The 24,652-nt window shown below is 43.5% G+C and overlaps 1 protein-coding gene across 4 annotated transcripts in view; it reads left to right on the top strand.

Annotated features, from left to right (window-relative positions):
- Positions 1-24,652, top strand: part of IPCEF1 (interaction protein for cytohesin exchange factors 1) — a 216,134-nt gene that overhangs the window by 149,641 nt on the left and 41,841 nt on the right. For all 4 annotated transcript variants that reach the window (XM_066596103.1, XM_066596105.1, XM_066596107.1 and 1 more), the window contains 4 exons: positions 4,803-4,864; positions 6,427-6,485; positions 17,060-17,369; positions 18,448-18,629. In XM_066596103.1, the coding sequence (XP_066452200.1) occupies positions 4,803-4,864; positions 6,427-6,485; positions 17,060-17,369; positions 18,448-18,629 (613 nt within the window). The remainder of the gene's footprint in view (positions 1-4,802; positions 4,865-6,426; positions 6,486-17,059; positions 17,370-18,447; positions 18,630-24,652) is intronic.

Consider the following 24,652-nt stretch of genomic DNA (forward strand, 5'->3'; position numbering starts at 1 on the left):
TGTTTTCATTTCTGTTTGTCTGGCGTTTTTTGTTCCGTTTGCGATTTGTATTTTTGTTGTCTGGGTTTTCTTTTCCCCTTTTTCTCCTATGGCCTTAATTTTTTGTTGCTTTTGTTGTACTTGGGGGTGGAGCTTGTGAGGTGATGGTCTCTCACAGTTTTACGTTTGGGGCCTTTTGTGCAGGGCTTCTGGGCCCCTTGTGGTCTTCCTGTGTCCCTGTTGTGCCCTTATGGTGGCGAGACTTCTCCACACTCTGTGGGTGTCTCTCCGCTCTTCCCCCTGTCTGTTGCGGTGGGTGGGGTTTGTTGTGGACGGGGCTTGTTGTGGGCGGGGTTCGCCGCAGGGTTCTCAGCCGAAAATTTAGGCCGCGGCTTATGGCGCCGCTAGGCCGCAATGTCCCGGTCGGCTTTTGGGGGTTATCGCCGGTTCGGAGGGTCCCTCAGGCCGTCCGGGGTGCCCCCAGGGGTTCCTCACCTCTTGCAGCCTCAGGTAGAGCCTGTCGCGGCTGGCGGACTATGGCGCGACTCCCGCTACCGTTCGGCCTGGGTGCTCCGGTAGTCTTCCGGTGGGCTCGTCACGCTCGGGGGGCCTCCCGCGTCCCTCTGCGGTGCCCCAGGGTCCTCTCTCCCCTCGCAGTCCCGGCCGGGGTCGGTCGCGGCCTCGCGACCGGAAGTTCGGGCCGCGGCTCCTTGCGCAGCGCAGGTCGCGGCGCCCTGGAGCGACCCCCGCTGCCGTTCAGCCTGGGTGCTCCGGCAGTCCTCCGGTGGGCTCGTCACGCTCGGGGGGCCCCCCGCGTCCCTCTGCGATGCTCCCTGGTCCCCTCTCCTCTCGCAGTCCCGGCCGGGGTCGGTCGCGGCCTCGCGACCGGAAGTTCGGGCCGCGGCTCCGTGCGCAGCTCGAGTCGCGGCGCCCTGGAGCCCTCCGTGCGTCCCAGGTACGGGTCCGGTCCAGCCGATCTTACCACGATCTCCAGAGAAGGTAGGGTCCCGGTTGGCTGTGGGGTTTGCCTCCCCTGTCGTGGCGCCTCCGCTTTCCGATTCCCGCGGTCCGCGCCGGGGGGGGGGGGGGTCTGCCGGGGGTCTCTCAGGCTCCTTTTTGGCGTGGGGGACTTCTGCCAAGCAAGCGGGGGAGATGTCCGTCCCCCGCAGCTGCTTTATTTGCGTCTCCAGAGGGTCCCGTTGTCTTTGGGAGTGTGTCTTGCAGGAGCTCTGTAAGACACGTCCTGCTCCCTCTGTGTCTTGGGCGGAAGTCCTTTCACTCATCTTTAGTACTGCTGACAACTAATTATTTGAATATCTGTCAGCAGTGGGGAAGTAGTGGGCAGAGAGCCCTAGCAGATTACTGTCTGCCACATAGGAAGATGTATGAGCAGGAAGCCGCAGGCTGACACAGCTTCCAAATCAGTAGCTATACATACAAAGTGTGGTGCCACAGCTGATCTCTAGCCACCGAAGAGCTCATGACCTCTGACTACTTAGACTCCAGCTTCTTCCCCTTCCCTGCTATCTGATACCAAAGGAAGAAGCTGTCTGAGACAGTAGTGAAAACACAGGTAGCTGTGGTCTGTAAAGGGGAAGCGGGCTAGAGTGTATTATGAGTCCACTACCGTATATGAATGTATAGGTGCAGAGTGTGTGTGTTTATATATTATATATATATATATATGCATTTTAGTGAGTAAATCTGCATCTTTATTTATAATTGCGCGCATGTGCAGTCTGTGTGTGTTATTATGTGTGTAGACCAGGGGTGAGAAAGGGGTTTTCTAGGTAAGCAGTATAGATGACTAATCCTCAGGATAGGTAATCAATAGTTGATCAGCTGTGGTCCGTCAATCAGGGCCCCAACCGAATAGCAGTTCGAGCACCCCCTGTCGATGCTGCAAAACAGAGGGTAAGGAGCAGTAGCAGATTTCACTGACCCCTGTGTAGTGGCTGGAACAGGTATTTGTAGGTGCTACTCTCATTGATTTTAATGGAAGCCAGTCAACTATTGATGACTTATCCTGAGGAGAGGTCATCAGTAGTATTTGCCCATAAAACCCCTTTAACACTATATTTGATAAACCCTCCCGGAACTGTGGGTGGAGACAAAGGGTTGTGCTGCTGGAGTAACATGGAACGCCCAAGGCTGGCTATTGGTCCTCGACTCCCAGCTACTTTCTTCCCCCCCCCCCCCCCCCCTCATCCCTCATCTCACCTCCCTGCTGCTGTCACTCTTCCTGCCGCTTGGATTTATCTTCTCCCTGCTTCGGACAAACACTCTTCCCCGGTAATCTCACCTCCCTGCTGCGGTCACTGTGTCTGGCGCTTGGAGTTATTGCCCCCCTGCTCCTATGCTGTCCGTTGTGAATGTCCCCGGTGGCCTGCCATCAGCGCTGCAAGTTTGGGGAGGGCTGATGTGAGTTTAGCATGGAGAATGACAGCGGGGACCAGACAGTGGCAGAGCAGAAAGGAGTGACAAGAGGGGAGCTTAAAAAGCGGCAGACATATTGCAACACTGATGGCAGGCCGCTGGAGAGAGTTACTATGGACAGCGCCACAGCAGAGAGCAGATTACTCCAAGAGGCAGTGACAGGGACAGCAGCGGAAAGGTGAGATTACCGGGGAAGAGTGGTTGTCCCAAGTGAAGAACAGATAAATCCAAGCAGCAGGGACCCTGACAGCAGCGGGGAGGTGAGATAAGAGGGTGGGGGTGGAAATTACCTATGAGGGTGAACGCACACTTGCGATTTTTTTTCTCTCTTGCGCTGCGAGAGCACAAGAAAACTCTCGCCTCGCAGCGCAAGAAAGACGCCGGTATAGAACCGGCATATCGCAAGTGGTTTCAATGGGGTCAGCTATGAATGAATAGCTAAGGGCTATGTGTGATTGGCTGAGCGCTCAGTTAATAGCTAAGCAGTAGCTGCTATTGGTTGAGCCCTCAGCCAATCTGCACAGCCCTTTGTGGAGGCGGGGATTTTTAAATCCCCGACTGCTGAAAGAGCTTTATAGCAGTGTCGGGGAGCCAGCAGGAGGACGCGGCTGAGCGCAGGAGAGGTGAGTATAATTTTTTTTACACACTTTTGGCAGATTATCGGGGAAGGGCTTATATTTCAAGCCCTTCCCCGATAATCTTACTGCGGGGCTTGGCTGAAACCATTGCTTTTAATGGGACCTGCAGATTTTGGTGCGGAAATTCACATCAGCAAATTCTGCTGTGTCCTGGCGAAATTCTTCCACCTGTGTGAAAGGTCTCTGATGGATGTTTTTACATGGACAGATTACCCACGATAACAATCATCGTTCATCTCTATTCAGCTGTCATTGGTCAGCTACAAATCTTCCTGCTCGCATAGGGGTTGCACCGCTGACCTGCAAGCATTTTTATGGTTGCATAAACAAGATCAGCTGATGAAGAAGCCTGTGTTCTTTTGTTGGCTGTTCATTTCTACTTTGACGCGATCGGCCCAAATAATCAGGCTGCGCAACAATTCTATTACTTTATTATACAGTTGAATGTGTACCTGATCAGTCTTCAAGGTGAGCGACCTCCGTCTTTTGTCTGTGTACTATGCTAATGACCAGGGGTTTGCAATTTGTGGTACTATAAGGATGTCTTCTCACATGGTGGAAATTCTGCAGAGTTTACAGTAAAAGCGGATTTAAAAAATCTCCTTCACACATTGTGGAAATTTTTCGCAACAAATCTGCAGTCTTTTGAAAAACACTTTACCTCAAGCAAAACCTGGCCAAATTGGCACCATTTAGGTGTGGATTTGGCCACCGCAGAATTAATTCCCGTACTCCATTGTGGAATGCACACAAGGATTCCGTCATGTAAGAAGGCGACCTAACGGTTGTGAAACTGCAGCTCCCATCATGCTTCGCCAACAGTTAAGGGAGTGCAGGTTGCATACCACCTGTGCAGAACTTTAGTGAGTGAACTTTAACTGAGCTAATCCCTAAATACAGTCGCTCACCTTTTGGATGCATGTACAACTACAACATGTAAAATTCCATGTGCGAACCAAGCATTAATAAGAGTGCATTCACACATTGCAAACTTGCCATGATTTAGCATTAGAAATGCTGGTCTTAGTAAATATCACCCTAATTTTTTTAAATTCTATTTCAAAGTTGCACCATTCAGATTATGATTAGAGATGAGCGAGCGTACTCGGAAAAACACTACTCGCTCGAGTAATTTGCTTTATCCGAGTATCGTTGTGCTCGTCCCTGAAGATTCGGGTGCCGGCACGGAGCGGGGAGCTGCAGGGGAGAGCGGGGAGGAACGGAGGGGAGATCTTTCTCTCCCTCTCTCCCGCCCGCTCTCGCCTGCTCCCCGCTGCGACTCACCTGTCAGCCGCAGCGGCACCCAAATCTTCAGGGACGAGCACAGCGATACTCGGATAAAGCAAATTACTCGAGCGAGTAGTGCTTTTCCGAGTACGCTCGCTCATCTCTAATTATGATGGGTCCAGTAATAGGAAATTGTATAATGTTGTAAACTTTGTTCACATCATTGTTTTGCATTTTGTTTGTGTATTCTGCATAGGAGAAGAAAAACGGAAAGTGCAATCTGTCATATGACGGAAGAGAACAGCGCCAAACAGATGCCATTGACTAAAATGGGGTCTGTCTGGCTTCTGTCATGCCAGCATTTTCCCAAATGGAATAGTGCAGCATGCTGTGCTATTTCATCCTGGATTCTTGGATGTATGTGTTGCAGAGGCTCTAGAAGAAGTTTTTGAAGCAGATGTGAACATGGCCTTACATAAAGAAAATGCACCTGTAAAACCTCTTTTTTGACTTTCATTTCAGATGGCTAAGTAAACTGGGCCTTGCTGTAATTACTCAACCGATAAAAGATAAAAAAGAAGAAGGTAATATTGCAATCTGCAATGATGTAGTGTCTACTATAGCCTCCTGAATGACCTATATCATCATATGTAGAAGTAATCATAAATTCCACACTGCTGGCACATTTCATTACAATCCGACAGAATAATTCAATTTTGACAGTTTTCTGGTATAAGTGCATTAAACAAATGGTGTTTGTTCGTGGACATCAAGCTGCCGCTTTTACCTATTTGTACAACATCTATGTGGGGATTCAAAATTGGGTTCGGTAACAATGCTGCAGAATGTTGAAACTTGAGTTTTGTGATATACTCTATTTTTGGAGGGGAGTGAGTAGAGTAAAGCCATGGGGGGAGATTTATGCTCGAAAGAAACACTCTCTTTGTTGCCCATAACATCCAATTACAGTGCAGCTTCATTTGTTACATTGCACTTGAACAATGAAAGCTGCATTGTGATTGGTTGCTATAGGCAACATACTTTTTCTTTTGGTCAGTTTTTGTAAATGTCCCCCATGTTTTCTCACTTTACAGTCTCAGTCTGCACTATATCCATAGACATATAATTAGGTAATTGTGAAGACAGCGTGGGTTGGCTGCATTTGTGTATGTATATAGATATGAAGCGAGCTCTCCAGTGGAGGCAGTTTAGAAGGAGGTTTGCATACTCTGCCAGCAGTTGCGGAGATTTCTTTTTTTTCCCGCAGAGTATGTTGGTGTATTTTCTGCTAACCCAGTCCCATATGGCTAGTTTGACTGGCTAAGGATGGGTGTCATATTTTAGGAAAACTATTCTATGTACTGTATGATATAAAACTTTTCACCCTAAGTTGCTTCTCATTTCTTTGGTATAATGTTGGAGCAAGTACTACAATGCATACCGCACTGGGGATGACTTTTCATAATAGCACATTGCTACTTTACACTATAAGAGCGGAGATGGTGGTCTCCTTTCTGTCATATGTGCTCTCATGCATTGCAAGTACATCTTATTCTTAAAAGAAAAAAAAAAGCAAAGTTCTCCTGGGAAGTTGAAAGGTGTGGCTAAGGGGTTGTCTGGGGTATAGAACAGACTGTCCATTAGTGAAAAATTGTATAGAATAATAAGAAGCAGTACTGATTAGGCCTCTGTAATTCTAGCTCCGATTCGCCCCACCGATGTTTGCATACTGTGCTGAAGTACTGAAGTCGTATCAACATGTGACTGCTGCAGCCAGTCATCCAGATTAGCAGTCTCACCACTAAGGCCAGTGATTGGTCTCAAGGTGACCTCGGTCCTGCAGCACAGTAAAAAAAATATCATTGCGGAGCTTCAGAGCAGTGGATGCGGGTCTACGCGAGTATAGGCAAGTACTGTTTCTTTTATTCTTTTATACAATAAAATTACAAACAATTACCCACCATTGGCCTATTTTTCTTTATCCTGGACAACCACTTTAAATATAATTTCAGGCTTACAAGTTTCTCTAACCATTCTGTTGCTAAATTCAATACAGGCCTCTGACACAACATCAGATGACAAACCTAGAAGAAAAATGGCAGAAAGCTTCCACTTAATAACAGGATTTGTCTTAATTCTCTTGTAGATTGCTGGAGTGAAAGTGAACATGATGATCATGATTTAGCGGCAGAGTCTCCTTCCTTTGTATGTTCCATATTGAAAATGTTATACCAATTACAGTGCCTGCTATCCTATTGTCATTGTAGTATTGTAACATCCTGCAAGTACTTGATTCAGTTTTATAAGCAGAAGATCAAACATTTGTGATTAATTATACAGGAAAGGACAAACCACCACCAATATTTTACTAGTTAAGATCTTATCAGAAGCTATAGTCTGAAAATTAATACTGTGTTAAAAAATGCTATTGGGGAGTTAAAGGGAAGTAAAAGTATATCCTAATACACCATAATATCTTGTGACTGTAAATACAATATTTGTAAGATTCAGAAAATGTATAGTATTGTGCCAACCGTATAGTTAAAGGCTGATGGGCCAGGTGCAAAGGTTCTGTTCACCCTACACAAATTCTCTTTACAACCAGTCTGCCCAGAACTATCACACTTTCTTCTTTCATATTGGTTTGCCCTGAATATTTTGTGTACTTGAAACAGCGGACATCTTTGTCAGAATTGACAGCGGTATTTAAAGAGTTAACAGCTCCAATGAGCAGTGTGGCTTATCGTAGCTGTTGCAGGCAGGTGTCGGCTGTACGAAACAGCCTGCACTCGACGTTTGGGGCTCCTGCACTGCCCCCAGCGATAAGACCGCGTGATGCTGTGTGCTTAGCACAGCAGCCGGGGACCTTCTGAAAGGCCCCATGGCATGGCTTTATAGAAAGCCTGCCCGATTGCTGTACAGTATGATGTAATGCTATAGTATTACATCATACTGCAGGACAATTATGTTCATATGTAGTGAAGTTCGTAACTCAAACATTTGCAAGTAGGGGACCATCTGTATATCACAATAGCAATATCAAATAATGTTTTAGCTGAAATAGATAGATTCTGTCTATCTATCTATCTATCTATCTATCTATCTATCTATCTATCTATCTGTTAGTTGCACTGTTCAGACACAGTTCCCTGTCTCTGCATCTGGCAGGCACGGGCATCGTCCTGGTCTCCCTGTTCCCTGAGCTTATGCTATTCTCTTCCAGCACTCCTGGGTCTCTTGCTCAGCTGATGCACCTTTTCCAATCACCGCCATCTATAGCTGCCCAGTGCCTCTCAGACTCTGCATCAGTGTTGTTGTGAGTTTGCTCTCTCTGACATCCTGCTTAGCTCCTGCTTCAGCATTTATTCTGTTGTTCCAGCATCCGTCTGTTAGTTGTCTTTTCACCTGTTCCTGTTTTGTCATTGTAGGCCTGTCCGTCTCTCTATTTCTCTACTACTCCCAGTCCTGGTTTGTCCTTTGTGTATAGAAATTCTACCTGTAAGAGTCAACTAGCGGCTAGAGGAAGACCACAGGTCATCCTTATTAGGATAAGTGCTTCGTTACTAGGCTGGGCTATCTCTCCTTTCCAGTACCAGCTTACACCAAGGTATTTTCCCTAGTTCACCTCCTCGGAGTGGTTACGGTCATCTAGCGTCCTTACCTCTGATTCCCAGAGGGTCAGCTATATGCTTCGCTGGACTTGGCCTTCACCCACCTGCTAGGTTGATCCAGTGGTTCCACATCCACAGTTCTAAAACTATCTATCTATGTCCCTCATATCTATAACTCTCATATCTATCTGTGTCATATCTATCTCATATCTATCTATATATCTCTCTCATAGATTATATTTATCTGAGATAGACAATGGTCAGATATTTGGCCGTGTGATGGCAGATCGGTATGACCGCAGGAGCGGTTTATGATGGCTAGCAGCGATTGCAGTCAATAGGTCAGGGAGCATGTTATCAGGTGAAGTACAGAGGGGTTTGTTTAGGGAATGCGGTATGCCTCCCTGAAGAGGTACATTTTTAGAGCACGCCTGAAGTTTTGCGAGTCCTGGATTGCTCAGGTATTCTTTGGTAATGCATTCCAGAGGACCGGTGCTGCGCTGGAGAAGTCTTGGAGGCGGGAACGAGAAGTTCGAATTAAAGGGGCGCTCAGTCTGGTTTCGTTAGCAGAGCGGAGAGCCCGGGCTGGGTGATGGATTGAGATGAGGGAGGCAATGTATGGCGGCACTGTGCTGTGGAGGGCTTTGTGGATGAAAGTAGCAAGTTTAAATTGAATTCTGTATTTAACAGGCAGCCAGTGCAGTGACCAGCACAGGGCAGAGGCGTCCGAGTAGCAGCTGGACAGGAAGATGAGCCTGGCTGCCGCATTTAGAATGGATTGGAGAGGGTATAGTCTGGTGCAGGGGAGGCCGTTTAGCAACGAGTTGCAATAATCGAGCCGAGAGTGGATGAGGGCAACAGTAAGCGTTTTTAGCGTGTCCACAGTGAGAAAAGAGTGGATTCTTGCGATGTTCTTGAGGTGCAGTCGACATGTTCGGGCGAGAGATTGGATGTAGGGGGTAAAGGATAGATGAAAGTCGAATATGACCCCAAGGCAGCAGGCATATTGTCTAGGAGTTATGGTGGCACCACACACTGAGATGGAGATGTCAGGATGAGGTCGGTTAGTGGAGGGTGGAAATACCAGTAAGTCAGTTTTAGAGAGGTTTAGTTTTAGGTAGAGAGAGGACATAGTGTTAGAGACAGCAGACAGACAGTCGTGATGTTTTGGAGGAAAGGTGCAGAGATGTCACGGGAAGAGGTGTGTAGCTGGGTGTCGTCAGCATACAGGTGGCATTGGAGGCCAAATCTCCTAATGGTTTGTCCAATTGGGGCTGTGTAGATAGAGAAAAGGAGGGGGCCGAGGACCGAGCCCTGGGGGACCCCAACAGCAAGGGGAAGAGGAGGGGAGGTAGAGCCAGCAAAGGAGACGCTGAAAGAGCGGTCAGATAGGTAAGAGGAGAACCAGGAGAGAGCAGTGTCCTTCAGGCCGATGGAGCGGAGCATACTGAGGAGGAGTTTGTGGTCAACAGTGTCAAATGCTGTGGAAAGGTCGAGGAGAATCAGTAGGGAGTAATCGCCCCTCGATTTGGCTGTCAGTAAGTCATTGGATACCCTTGTAAGGGCAGTTTCTGTTGAGTGTTGAGGTCAGAAGCCAGATTGTAGGGGGTCCAGGAGAGAGTGCTCTGATAGGTAGCTTACAAGGCGGGGGTAAACCAGGCGTTCTAGTAGTTTGGAGAGGAAGGGGAGATTTGAGATGGGTCGGTAATTGGCAGCATCAGTCGCATCCAGAGTCGGCTTCTTTAGCAGTGGGGATATGATGGCATGTTTGAAAGAAGAGGGAAAGATGCCAGAGGTCAAAGAGAGGTTGAATATAGTGGTGAGATGACCACTGGGGAGAGGGATCGGAGGAGGTGTGAAGGGAGGGGGTCGCTAGCGCAGGTGATGGGGCGAGCAGAGAAGAGCAATTTGGAGACTTCTTCCTCTGTCGCTGGTCTGAGTACAGACAGTGAGCAGGAGCTAGATGCAGTACTGACAAGACTAGGGCCAGGGCTAGTCTGGGATTGGGAAGTTATTTCCTGACGGATGTCATCAATTTTCTTTTTGAAGTAAGCAGCCAACTCTACAGCACTGAGATCCGTCACAGGGGGCTGCGGTGTAGGGCTCAGAAGGGAGTGAAAAGTATCAAAGAGCCGTTTAGGGTTGTGCGATAGTGAGGAGACTAGATATAGATATGAGACCGATAGATATGACACAGATAGACAGATATAAGATAGATAAGTTTGAGATAGATATGAGATAAATAGATACAAGATAGATAGATACAAGATAAATAGATTATTTATTTATATATATATATATATATATATATATATATATATATATATATAGTGATATGAAAGAGATAGATAGATACGAGATAGATATTAGATAGACAGATATTCAATATATACATAGATAGATAATAGACAGATAGATATGAGACAGGTATAGAAATATGAGATAGATATATATGAGACAGACAGATATGAGATAAATATGCGATAGATGGATAGATAAATATTAGACAAATAGATACATATGAGACAGATACAGATATGAGATAGAGAGATATGATAGATATCAGATAGTTACATAGATATAAGATAGATAGATATGATATATATATATATATATGATAGATAGATACTAGATAAATAGATACAAGATAGATATGAGAGATAGATACGAGATAGATATTAGATAGATATATAGATATGCGATAGATAGTTATGAGATAGATATGCGATGGATAGATAAATATGAGACAAATACATGAGACAGATAGATAAGGGATCGATAGATAGATACAAGACACATATGAGATATATAAGATATAGAGATAGATAGATACGAAATAGATAGATTTAAGACAGATAGATACGAGAGAGATAGACAGATTTGAGATAGATAGATATGCGATAGATAGATGTTAGATAGATACGAAATAGATAGATTTCAGACAGATAGATAGATACGAGGCAGATAGACAGATTTGAGATGGATAGATATGAGATAGATAGATGGATATTAGATTGATAAATATGAGATAAATAGATATATTAGATTGATAGATATGAGATATATAGATAGATATGAGATATATAGATAGATATGAGATATATAGATAGATATGAGATAGATACAAGATAGATAAATATGAGATATATAGATATGACAGATATATAGCTATATATAGAGAGAGATATGAGATAGATAGATATGAGATAGATATTAAATAGATATTCAATAGATACATAGATGATAGACAGATAGATATGAGACAGATATAGAGATATGAGATAGATGTATATGAGACAGACAGATATGAGATATTTATGCAATAGATGGATAGATAGATATGAGACAGATATACCGTAGACATGAGATATCAGACATGATAGATGATAGACATGATAGATATCAGATAGATACATAGATATAAGATCGCTAGATGGATATGAGACAGATATAGATAGATAGATAGATACAAGATAGAAAGATACAAAATAGAAAGACAGAAGACAGATACAAGATAAATAGATACAAAATAGATATGATATATATAGATAGGTAGATATGAGATAGATATTAGATAGATATATAGATATGCGATAGCTAGATAGATAGACATGAGATAGATAGTTATGAGACAGATATGAGGCAGACAGATATGAGATAGATGTGCGATAGATAAATATGAGACAAATAGGAGACAGATAGATAGAGAGATAGATAGAAGACACATATGATATAAATATATACAGACAGATAGAGAGATATGCATATGAGACAGATATGAGACAGATTTGTGATAGATGGATAGATAAATACGAGACAAATAGATAGATATAAGACAGGTATAGATATGAGATAGATACATAGATATAAGCTAGATAGATATGAGACAGATATATATAGATTGATATGAGACAAATAGATATGAGATATATAGATAGATAGGAAATAAATAGATACAAGATAGATACAATACATACATATATGAGATATATAGATAGATCTGAAATAGATCGATACAAGATAGATATTAGATAGATATGAGATAGACGCGAGATAGATATATTACCTGTCAAAAGTTTTAGATAAAGGTTTAAAAGTAACTTAAAAACAGAAAAATATTATGAAATTGTAACCTGATGTCAGGCGGCTCTGGGGGTCTCCGTGCCCACACTACCGGTCCTATTACCCGGGCTATGGGATGGCGGCGCAGAGGAGTTCCTGTCTTGGTGACCTCCCCTGGCCGCCGTGATCCAGTACGCCAGCTCCGTGTGCGTGCTCCCTTGCGCAGGGGGTGTGTGCCTAGTTAGCCGGGTTGCTGGGGACACCTGGGCGCGCTTGCTCTGCATTCACTGATGGATGTCTGGATCTCTGCTCGGCACTTGCTGTTTGATGTCTGGGTCTCTGCTCTGCACTCACTGCTGGATGTCTGTGTCTTGCTGCTGCCAGGCTCCCCGCCCCAATCAGCTGGGGCGGAAGTTCTGACAGCATTTAAACTGTTCAGTTCCCTTCTGTAGTTGCCAGTGTATGTTTGGCCTGCAGCTACACCCGCGTTTCCTTGGATTGATGCCCTGTTTTGAACCGCTAGCCGTAAACCTAACTTTGCCTTCGCCTGACCCCTTGTACCTCTTCTTCTCCTGTTGCCGACCGGGATTGCCTGACCTGCCTTTGTGTTTCTGTGTTTTCCTGTATTTGTCTGTGAGTCTGACTCCTGACCCACATCCCTACTGAGCCTAGGGACTGTCGCCCAGTTGTTGCCCTAGGGTAGGTATGGACAGGTTGCGGGTAGTTTCAGGGACTTCCAGTTACCCGGACCTCAGCTCCCTGACACCTGAAACACAACAATAATCTGAATTTATGATTTTAATGAAACAGCTTTTTTCAGGGAATACATCAAGGTTGGTTGCTCTGCTGCACAGAAAGCAAATTGTAGTTTGAAATTGGGTGAAAACTATTCGAGATGTTTTAACTTTAGTAGATTACTTTCAAACCCTCCAATTCTATGTAACCAGAGTTGGAACAGGCTGCATTACAACACCCTCTAGGATTTGGACAATTTTGCTCTTCAGGACAGAGCACATTGCTATCATAATGGCAAGTAAAAGGCAATTAACCAAAGACGACCGACATACAATTATAACAGATGTGTTGGTTGTCAATTTTCAATTGACAATGATCTAAATACTTATGACAGTACTACTTAAGAAGACAAGAACATGCTGGTAGGTTTCAAAGAATGGAATAGCCTGCACAGTCTACAGATTTAAACCCAATTGAGCTTGTTTGGGATGAACTGGACAGAAGGCTGAAAGCAAAGTAACCTACAAGTTTAGCACATTTGTGGGAACTTCTGCAATAATGCTGAGAAGCAATGTCTAAACAAAATGTTTATTTGTTCTCTGCTTCCATTTCATAGTACATGTGAGACATTAAACTGTATAAACATCAATAAAAACTACAATAATAAAGATGAATTCCCAGCAGCACTGCAATAGTCCTCTTATAGAGTCAGGCAATATAGGTGCAAACGCCAGTAAAAGAGCCCAAACCAGGTAAGCTCCACAAATGCAGTCCAAATATAAGTAGTAGTAACCGGCAGTAAACAGGAATGTAGAAAGATACAAAAATATTTTATTACCCCATTACAAAAAAGAGTAGCGATGTTTCGGTCAGGTTGACCTTCCTCAAGCTAATACATACTCATTAAAGTGCACACTATATATAGGTAATGTGAGATAAACAGACCAATAAAAACATGTTATACACAGGTATACCTCCTAAATCGCTGATTGCCCCATCCTCCACGTCCTGGCTGGTGCCGAGTGCATAGTGAATAGTGAATAACATCATCTCATAGCCGACCCGGTTGATGCAACCGCGCGTGTGCGGGTCTTGCAGCGCCGTCATTGTGTCTATGCATGCGCGGGATCTCCGTCCCCGCGAGAGCTGATACTCAGCCCCGTTGGAACGCGGAAGAACTGTATGTTATCCCAGCGCATGCGCCGTATCATGGAAGAGTCTCCTTAACTCTTCACATGTCGGCAACAAAACAGACTGTTGTAATCCAAAGCTCAACACAGCGGACTGTACATTGCATGATCAGAAAACCTCATTATCATGACAGAAACAGAGAAACTTATATATCCCCTCAATTTATCTGATACTGTTCTATATATATATAAACATAAATTAACATAACATATGTGCTTTGGGGAAATAGAATTAATCACCCCATCTGATAGATGTATAGTTCATTAGAGCAGGTAAGTTGCAATCAAGGTGGACCAGATACAGTAAGAATGCGCACAATATTAAATTTTATCCAAATAAACTATTTGAATATTATACAGCATTGGGTTAGGGATTATAATCAAATCACAATAGCTATCTCTATATCAAATTTTTTAATAGGGCAGAAGACAACCAAAATCGGTCATGTCTATATAATGCCCATATAATTACCTAGAGTCCCTATAGTAAACAATTTTTGTGTCTGTGCTTTCTAATACTCGCAGATCCCACATTGTCCAATATGTACAATATTAACTGCTCCACCAAGATGAAACCTATAACAAAGGGAAAAAAGGGGGGGAGGAAAAAGAAAAGAAGAAAAAAAAACGGAGACGGTATCTGACATGCCAAATCATAAATTTATTAATAATACACGTAAATGTATCAAAAACAGGATATTAAGGATTACAGCCGCAGCCGACGTGAGACGAGGGAACCAGCGACAGAGGAATCCTGTGAAAACAAACACAAATGAATATACACACATAACCACGAATAGATTAAAAAATAATATACATATTTAGAAATATATGCACATATACATATGCTGATGTGTATCACAAGATTTTAAAGGAATGACTGAAAGGCATATTCTTGGTTAAGTCCCTTAGGGTACATGGTGTCAAGCTCATAAATCCATTTTAGCTCACGCTTTTTAAGTAATGACTCTCTGTCCCCACCTCTGGGAAGCAAGGGAACATGGTCAATGACCCTATATTTAAATTGATTAATACTATGTTTAGCCTCCACAAAGTGCCGTGATACAGGTAACTGCAAATTTTTCGTCCGAATAGTGCTCTTGTGCCACTATGGAGGCAAGGTCACATATGGTGAAGCACAAGAGCACTATTCGGACGAAAAATTTGCAGTTACCTGTATCACGGCACTTTGTGGAGGCTAAACATAGTATTAGTCAATTTAAATATAGGGTCATTGACCATGTTCCCTTGCTTTCCAGAGGTGGGGACAGAGAGTCATTACTTAAAAAGCGTGAGCTAAAATGGATTTATGAGCTTGACACCATGTACCCTAAGGGACTTAACCAAGAATATGCCTTTCAGTCATTCCTTTAAAATCTTGTGATACACATCAGCATATGTATATGTGCATATATTTCTAAATATGTATATTATTTTTTAATCTATTCGTGGTTATGTGTGTATATTCATTTGTGTTTGTTTTCACAGGATTCCTCTGTCGCTGGTTCCCTCGTCTCACGTCGGCTGCGGCTGTAATCCTTAATATCCTGTTTTTGATACATTTACGTGTATTATTAATAAATTTATGATTTGGCATGTCAGATACCGTCTCCGTTTTTTTTTCTTCTTTTCTTTTTCCTCCCCCCCTTTTTTCCCTTTGTTATAGGTTTCATCTTGGTGGAGCAGTTAATATTGTACATATTGGACAATGTGGGATCTGTGAGTATTAGAAATCACAGACACAAAAATTGTTTACTATAGGGACTCTAGGTAATTATATGGGCATTATATAGACATGACCGATTTTGGTTGTCTTCTGCCCTATTAAAAAATTTGATATAGAGATAGCTATTGTGATTTGATTATAATCCCTAACCCAATGCTGTATAATATTCAAATAGTTTATTTGGATAAAATTTAATATTGTGCGCATTCTTACTGTATCTGGTCCACCTTGATTGCAACTTACCTGCTCTAATGAACTATACATCTATCAGATGGGGTGATTAATTCTATTTCCCCAAAGCACATATGTTATGTTAATTTATGTTTATATATATATATAGAACAGTATCAGATAAATTGAGGGGATATATAAGTTTCTCTGTTTGTGTCATGATAAGGAGGTTTTCTGATCATGCAATGTACAGTCCGCTGTGTTGAGCTTTGGATTACAACAGTCTGTTAAGTTGCCGACTTATGAAGAGTTAAGGAGACTCTTCCATGATACGGCGCATGCGCTGGGATAACATACAGTTCTTCCGCGTTCCAACGGGGCTGAGTATCAGCTCTCACGGGGACGGAGATCCCGTGCATGTGCAGACACAATGACGGCGCTGCAAGACCCGCACACGCGCGGTTGCATCAACTGGGTCGGCTATGAGATGATGTCATTCACTATGCGCTCGGCACCAGTCAGGACGTGGAGGACGGGGCAATCAGCGATTTAAGAGGTATACCTGTGTATAACATGTTTTTATTGGTCTGTTTATCTCACATTACCTATATATAGTGTGCACTTTAATGAGTATGTATTAGCTTGAGGAAGGTCAACCTGACTGAAACGCCGCTACTCTTTTTTGTAATGGGGTAATAAAATATTTTTGTATCTTTCTACATTCCTGTTTGCTGCCGGTTACTACTACTTATCTAAAAACTACAATAATTGAGGTGTTTCTAAAACTTTTGATCCTTAGGGCTTGGTCAGACAAGCGTGGTTTACATGCTGCTAAGCAACGTGTAAACCACACTACTGACTTGCAGGGATTATGTGCAAGAACGAGCTTTCTCTAGCTGCACCGAGCAGCCTAGTAACACATCCGTGGTGCGGACAGCCTGCTTCCATGGCTTCCATAGGAGCCTATGGAAAGCAGGCCACACAGCGAGCTGACGGAGCTGACATGTGAGTCGGCACTCGCATGTCCTAACTTTGTTAGAAGGGCGGATCCTGCATTTCTACAAAGTGTCATGTGAGCGCTTCCATAGCAACCTATTGTGTATATATATATATATATATATATATATATATATATATATATATATATATATATATATATATAGTGCAATACAATCGAATAGTTGTTTTTTTTTAATATATGAGGCTCTATACATTAACAAACGAGAGAGTTCGGATTTTTCTAATTACATTACTTATTTGTATATATACTTTTTTTGCCTGCAGATAAAACATAATTCACCATCAACTTCTGAGCTTGAGATACCACTACATGGCAGTTCCCTAGCACACAACTCTGGATCATCACTGTGCATCATGGAATACCAAGAAAAAGTTTCACTCTATTATATGACAAACAGTTCATCAGCTCCAGAACTTGAGAAGTTGTTTATAGAACAGAATTGTCACCAAAATAAAAATGTTGACATGATGTTGACAGCTGCGGAGATAAATCCTAATTTCAAAGAGGAGGCACCAGTATTAAACAGCAGTTTGCCGTCCATAGTTACAGAGGGCCTACACATGAAGGTTAAAGGTAATCACCATAGCAAGAACATAGAATAAAAAACATGCAAACATATACCTACCAATAAAACACGCCCCTGGGCAGAAAAGGGTACCGGAGGTGACAGATTATATACTTTTGCCTTATCAATATCTCCAAGTCTTATAAAATGTATTATTTCCCTTGTAAATTTTTATAATATATCTATACGAAAGATTTTGTTAACGTATTATCACCCAAGATTTCCAATGATATATAGAATTCACAGTGTGAGGAGGACAACGCCTTGATATGATGGATGGATATTTCACAGCGTGACCTAATGTTTTCTTTTTTTGTCTCTGTATTACTATTTCCTATTAGGAAAATACTGATCAGTATGTGCCCAGTAGAAAAAATTCCTTTTCAACTAACACTTCCAATTATATATATTTACCACTAATTCTAAATTTTTATACATTATCATGTCTAGGCAATAAACTTAAATTGTAGACTTAGATGTGCAGTAAGGCCTCCCTCACAGACCCATTTTTTTCAGCGTTTAGCGCTACGCTAAACGTCAGAGGCTCCTATTGTTTTCAATGGAACCTCTCAGACAGTCGCTGGATCGCGGTGCTTTCCATCGTCGCGATTTTCGAGTGGAGTCTGTTCTATTTTTGGGCGTTTAGCCGTATTCATGTGTCATGGAGGCCTAAAAGGGAATGTAATCATCTTTTCGCAACCCTTTCTGAGAGCAACAAAAAGTAGTTCTTGATATTCATGAGCTGCAGCTAGCACTTGACCCACCCTGCTGCCACTTCCGCCTATTACTGTGCACTGAACGACAATAGGCGGAGCTGGCTGTAGCTTATGGCAGCTGCTACTTAGTTTAAAATAAAATCAAGCAAAACTAGGCAAATGTAGCATAGAAAACTGCATGTGAGCATACTGTTTGTGAGAAAACAGTTGTAGAATAGCATATTTTCTCTATGATGGCCATCTCAATTTCCAAAGGATGGCTATTGGGTGCGATTTATATTTGGTCACATTTTGTGATATTTGTGCTATATGTGGTATTGTAATATTAATGCCATTTTTATGCTTAAATGTTCTGATTTCCTTCTGCAAGATCAAGATGATGATGAAATGGAGAAATTATACAAATCTTTGGAAGAAGCCAGTCTGTCACCAATTGGAGATCGACGTCCCTCATCTAAAATTGAACTAAGAAAATCTTTTATTAAACGAAGCAAAAACCCTTCAGTCAATGACAAACTGCACAAAATCAGGACTTTGAATAGCACTCTGAAGGTAAGACAAAATATCTGGTGAAACTGTAACATTACTTTAGTTCTGACAGAAACAGCAGTCAGAGCAGGTGATCAGACTGCAATAAAATTATAGATTTTTTATCTAACTATATACACTATACTGTATATACTCAGACATACACACAGAAGTGTCCACAGATAAGTAGAAGCAGGATGTTGTACTAGTACTGCAGGAAGCTTTAGCTTAACATAGTATGTTAGGCTGAATATAACATTGTGTGTGTGTGTAGGGGGGGGGGGGGTTCCCTAACTTGTATAGGGGACCTTAACTGTTAACCTTAGCCATGAGATTTATCTCTGCAAAGAAATATGCTCATGCCTCCAGTTATTCTCTGTCTCCTGCATTATACCTCTACACTGCTAGGTAATATCCAGGATAAGGAAAAATGCCTCACAACAAATTTTCAAATGGTATTCTAGGTAGATGGTTCTTAAAAGATTTATCTCATTCCCAACATTTGAGTAACCCAACTTGTTCATAGTTTTACATGTCTAATGTGACTGGGGCTTACCATGGTACAACTGCAGGTCATATTATTTGTTACATATTGACATTTTGTCTGATTACACAATATCATTGAATCATTGGTAGACTTACTGCTATCTTGTTGTATCTGCTGACATTTTCTGATCTCTGAAACATTACATGTGAAGCCGTTACAACCCTCTTTACAGGATGCATGTCTTCAATTCCTCTAATAAGGAAGAAGAGAAATGACAGCCCAATGACCGCAAGAGTCCTACATATGACAAAGGATATGGGCCACATTTGTCTCCTCTCTTGATAATCTTTATACAATGCCTGGCATTAACCTAATTTGGCTTTCTTCAAGTTTCACTGAGGTTGTAGTGGTTAACAGCACTTGAGAGGGTCTTCCGTATCTTTGTTCCAAGCTCTTTCTTATGTCTTTTGAGGACAACCCAACCACCTGAAAGCAAACTATATGACTCCTCTTTTAAGTATGGATCTGGAATCAAGGGAAATACACATTTATGAGTGACAGTTAGCTCCTGATGTAAGGCCATCACATGAGAGATGAGGCCCTCCTTTTTGGCCTGGATTAAGCATAGGCCTATTACAGGAGCCCTACCAAACAAACCTTCATAGGGACTCAATTTAGTCTTACAATTAGGCATGGTTCTAACTGAGTAGAGGGCTAATAAACTGTCTATTTCTATTATTTACTATGAATTTTATTACACCATATATCAAAATTACTTTAGTTCAACATTTTCTTTAGTAATATTTTTGGCGTTTGAATTTTATTTTATTTTACAAGCCACTCCTCTAACTAACCTGGAAAGAGGTCTATGCAAACCAACAAACTCCAAACAGCTGCCTATGGTAGCTGTATGTTATCCTTCTGCATTCACTGAAACAGATAATCTGGCTCGCACTAAGAAGGTACCTTGACCACTTGGCCTGGATTGTGACGGGCGCATGCCATGCATCCCTGTACGAACCGGATCGCAGCAGTGTTGAACCCTGGGGCAAGACAAGCAGAAAACACTATACCACACATTACCTCCTTGGATGGATTGGATGACATCATGGAGTACAGCATACAGGGGAGGCATAGGTGCTTACCTTTCCGTTAGAACCCATCAGTGTTCTGTTCACTTCTTCTTTTTGTCACTCCTCCTCTTTCTTCCTCTGAGGTCTGTTCTTGCAATTCAAGCAACAGAAAGGTATCCACACTTGCTTCAGGTGCAACCAGGTTACCAGCCATTACCTCATCAAAGGAAGTCAGGCTGCTGCGTCTTTGGCTGTGTGCTGTGCCTTCTCTCTGCTTCCTCAGAGCCTCAGTAGTTATCTCTTTGGCATGAGCCTGGACTTTGATGATAAGTCACTCGTCGGAAAGAGCTACAAACTTATAGAACAAAAACACTACTTCTGCATTCTGGATTAGCTTACTCAAGGACCCGATGGAACTTTCACTGCCCTACAAAAGATGTGAAATCGTATACAAGTCCAAATGTATACCTTAACCCCTTAACGACCAGCCCATAGTGTTTTTACGTCCTCCCGAAGTGGGCTCTATTCTCTGAGGACGTAAAAACATGCTTCCTGCAGAGAATAGTGCCCCTCGGGCTGTGGACGTGACAGCTCCATGCTGTCGGTGTCCGCAGGTAGCTGACAGCATGGAGCTGTCATCCCGGGCTGTTCGGAGCCCCCCCCCGGCATTGCGATCGGCGCTATGCAATGGATAGCGCCGATCGCAAAAAAAGTAAATAAAAGTACATAAAAGTTAAAGATTCAGCTGCTCTGATGGATCGGATCCATCGGAGCAGCTGAAATTACTCACCGAGGTCTGGCACGCTGCTCCCCGCTCTCCTGCCGCTCCGGGGCCCGAAGCCGGTCTTCTGCGCATGCGCGCCAGGCGGCATTACGTCAGCCGCATGCGCAGAAGGCCCGGCGGCGCGGGAGATTTAAAATCTCCTGGCTCCCGGCTCCTGTAGGTAGCCGGGAGGCAGGAGATGTCAGCGGGGACTGCGGTGAGCGGTCCCCGGTACCGCGATCGCCGTTATCCAATGGTTAGCGGCGATCGCGAAAAAGTTAAAAAGAAGTTTTAAAAAAGTCAGTTTCACCTCCCCTCATGGATCGGATCCATGAGGGGAGGTGAAAATACTCACCCCCAGTCCTCAGCGGTGTCCCGATGTCCCGGGACCCGAATCCCCGTCTGCGCATGCGCGCCCGATGATTGACATCGGGCGCGTGAACAGACGGGCTCGAGCCCCGGGAAATTTAAAATCCCTCTGCTTCTGGCTGCCATGTGTAGCTAGGAGCAGAGAGATTATACCGGGGACATGATCACTGTCATCGAATGGATGACAGTGATCATGTAAAGTGAGAAAAAAGTGTAAAAAAGTTTTTAAAAAAAAAGTAAAAAAAAGTTTTTAAAAGTTTAAAAAGCGTGCGTTTCATCTCCCCTCATGGATCATATCCGTGAGGGAGGATGAAAGTACGTAACTAAGGCCCCCAGATTTATCCGCGGACCTTACCACAGCTTCTGCACACGCGCCCGTCGCCAAAATGGCGGGCGCATGCGCAAAAGCTGTGGATTGCCAGGATAATTTAAATTCTCCCTGCTCCTGGCTACAAAACATAGCCAAGAGCATGGAGATTTAATGGGGGTCCGCGGTGAGCGGTTCCTGGTCACGTGTTCGCTATTATCCAATAATGGCGATCACGTAAAAGTAAAAAAAAAAATTTGAAGTTTCATCTCCCCTCACTGATGCGATCGGTGAGAGGAGATGAATCTTTTTACCGGAGGCCTGCGTATTTGAATCCCGACGCGATCTTCCTCCGTGGACCTTCCAGGATTCTGCACATGCGATTGCCGGCAAAAAGCCGGACACATGCGCAGCAGTCGGGGAGCCCAGGAAATTTAAAATCTCCTTGCTCCCAGCGACCAACGGTCAAATCTCCTTGCTCCCAGCGACCAACGGTCACAGAGAGCCTGGAGCAGTGACCAGGGGCCTCGTTGAGCGGTCCCCGGTCACGTGATAAAAAGGTAGCGATCTACCTTAGGCCGGTCTCACATGACCGGATAGGAATGACGGATTCCGCATGCGTCTGATCCGTGGTAATACGCAGATCAATCGCATTGGATTACACAATTCCGCTCACATTAGCGGGTCAGAATTGCGTAATCCACTCGCAGAAAAGAGAACGCAGCAGGTTCTATTTTACTGCGGATATCGGCAACATAGAGCCCATTGTGCTCCATGGTCGCGGATATACCCGCAGTCCATACGCAACTACATTGTATACGGGCTGCGGGTACCCGCGTCATCGCTAAGCGATGGTGCGGGAAATACAAACAAAGGTGTACTGTGCATGACCGCCTGTGTGAGTACGCAGTTATGCGCAGTACATTACGCAGCCGTACGCAGGGTCACAGCCGGGCTCACAGATGGGATCCGCTGTGGGCCTCCGCAAGCGGATTCCGCCTGCACCCGCGTGAGCCCGGCGTTATTCAGACCGCTACTTGTGATACGTATTTTACAAGAAGCCCCGGGAACGCTCGCTTTCCTGCAGTTCCAGGAGCACCTTGTTGAGCACCTTCTGTGTGAGACCGCCGCACGTCATCAAGCTTACGGAGACTCACGGAACGCCACTTTTTACACCCCATACCCGCCACTGAGGTCATGAAATACCCCCAAAAAGCATGAGAGGAGGGGGGGGGATACCCGGTTTTATTGCCCCATGGGCCCATTCCAACCAGCCTCCGTAATTACCCCTGTCTTCGGAAATACTACACAGTTCACATTTTTACTTTTATCTAAGATTTGCGAACGCCAAAAAGGGCGCGGAGGGGGAGGGGGGGAATTTTTAGGGAGTCAATCTTTATTCTGTACAAATAAGCAATGGGGCCTGGAATTTATTCAGTTGTGCCCTAAAATCCAACAGGTGTTCCGTCCTTTATAGGCCTTGCCATGCGTCCTGTAAGTAGATTAGGGCAACAATGGGTATGTTTCTGAACTCGGGACAAACGGGGGTATCCATTTTGGGGTGAACGTCTTCATTCCTATGTGCACTGTACAAAAAAACTGTTTTTAAATTGAAAAAATTGCCAAAAAAATTGAAAATCGTAACTTTTTCCTTCTGCTTTGCTTAGATTCATTCAAATACTGTGGGGTCAAAATACGCAGTACACCCCTAGATGAATTCGTTAAGGGGTCTAGTTTTCAAAATGGGGTCATTTGAGGGGGTTCTTTATAGTTTTGGCCGCTCAATGGCTCTATAAGTGGGCAATGGGGCCTGAAATTTATTCAGTGGTACCCTGAAATCCAACGGGTATTCCTTTCATTGTAGGCCTAGCCATGGGTCCTGTAAGTCTATTAGGGCCACAATGGGTATGTTTCTGAACACGGGACAAACAGGGGTATCCATTTTGGGGTGAAAGCCTTCATTTATATGTGTGCTGTACAAAAAAAACTGTTTTTAAATTGACACAATAGCCCAAAAAATGAAAATCCTATTTTTTTCCTTTTGCTTTGCTTAAATTTATTCAAAAACTGTGGGGTCAAAATATGCAGTACATCCCTAGATAAATTCGTTAAGGGGTCTAGTTTTCAAAATGGGGTCATTTGTGGGGGTTCTATATGGTTTTGGGCGCTCAAGAACTCTACAAGTGGGCAATGGGGCCTAAAAGGACTTCAAGCAAAATCTATGTTCTGAAAGCCACCGATTACTCCTTTTATTTTGGGCCCCGTTGTGCATGCGGACATAAGATTAGGGCCACAATGGGTATATTTCTGAAAACAGCACAAACAGGGGTATCCATTTTGGGGTGTAAGTCTTCCTTCATATGTGTGCTGTACAAAAAAAGCTGTTTTTAAAATGACAGAATTGCCAAAAAAACAAAAATCCAAATTTTTTCCTTTTGCTTTGCTTGAATTTATTCAAAAACTGTGGGGTCAAAATGCGCAGTACACCCCTAGATAAATTCGTTAAGGAGTCTAGTTTTCAAAATGGGGTCATTTGTGGGGGTTCTCTATGGTTTTGGGCGCTCAAGAACTCTACAAGTGGGCAATGGGGCCTAAAAGGACTTCAAGCAAAATTTGTGTTCCGAAAGCCACCGGTCGCTCCTTTCATTTTGGGCTCCGTTGTGTATCCAGACATAAGATTAGGGCCACAATGGGTATGTCTCTGAACACGGGACAAACAGGGGTATCCATTTTTGGGTGCAAGTCTTCCTTCATATGTGTGCTGTACAAAAAAAGCTGTTTTTAAAATGACAGAATTGCCGAAAAAACGAAAATCACAATTTTTTCCTTTTGCTTGGTTTGAATTCATTCAAAAACTGTGGGGTCAAAATATGCAGTACACCCCTAGATAAATTCCTTAAGGGGTCTAGTTTTCAAAATGGGGTCATTTGTGGGGGTTTTCTATGGTTTTGGGCGCTCAAGAACTCTACATGTGTGCTATGGGGCCTAAAAGGACTTCAAGCAAAATTTCTGTTTTGAAAGACACTGACTACTCCTTTCATTTTGGGC

The sequence above is a fragment of the Eleutherodactylus coqui genome, chromosome 3 (genome assembly GCF_035609145.1).
Source record: "Eleutherodactylus coqui strain aEleCoq1 chromosome 3, aEleCoq1.hap1, whole genome shotgun sequence".
NCBI lineage: Eukaryota > Metazoa > Chordata > Amphibia > Anura > Eleutherodactylidae > Eleutherodactylus > Eleutherodactylus coqui.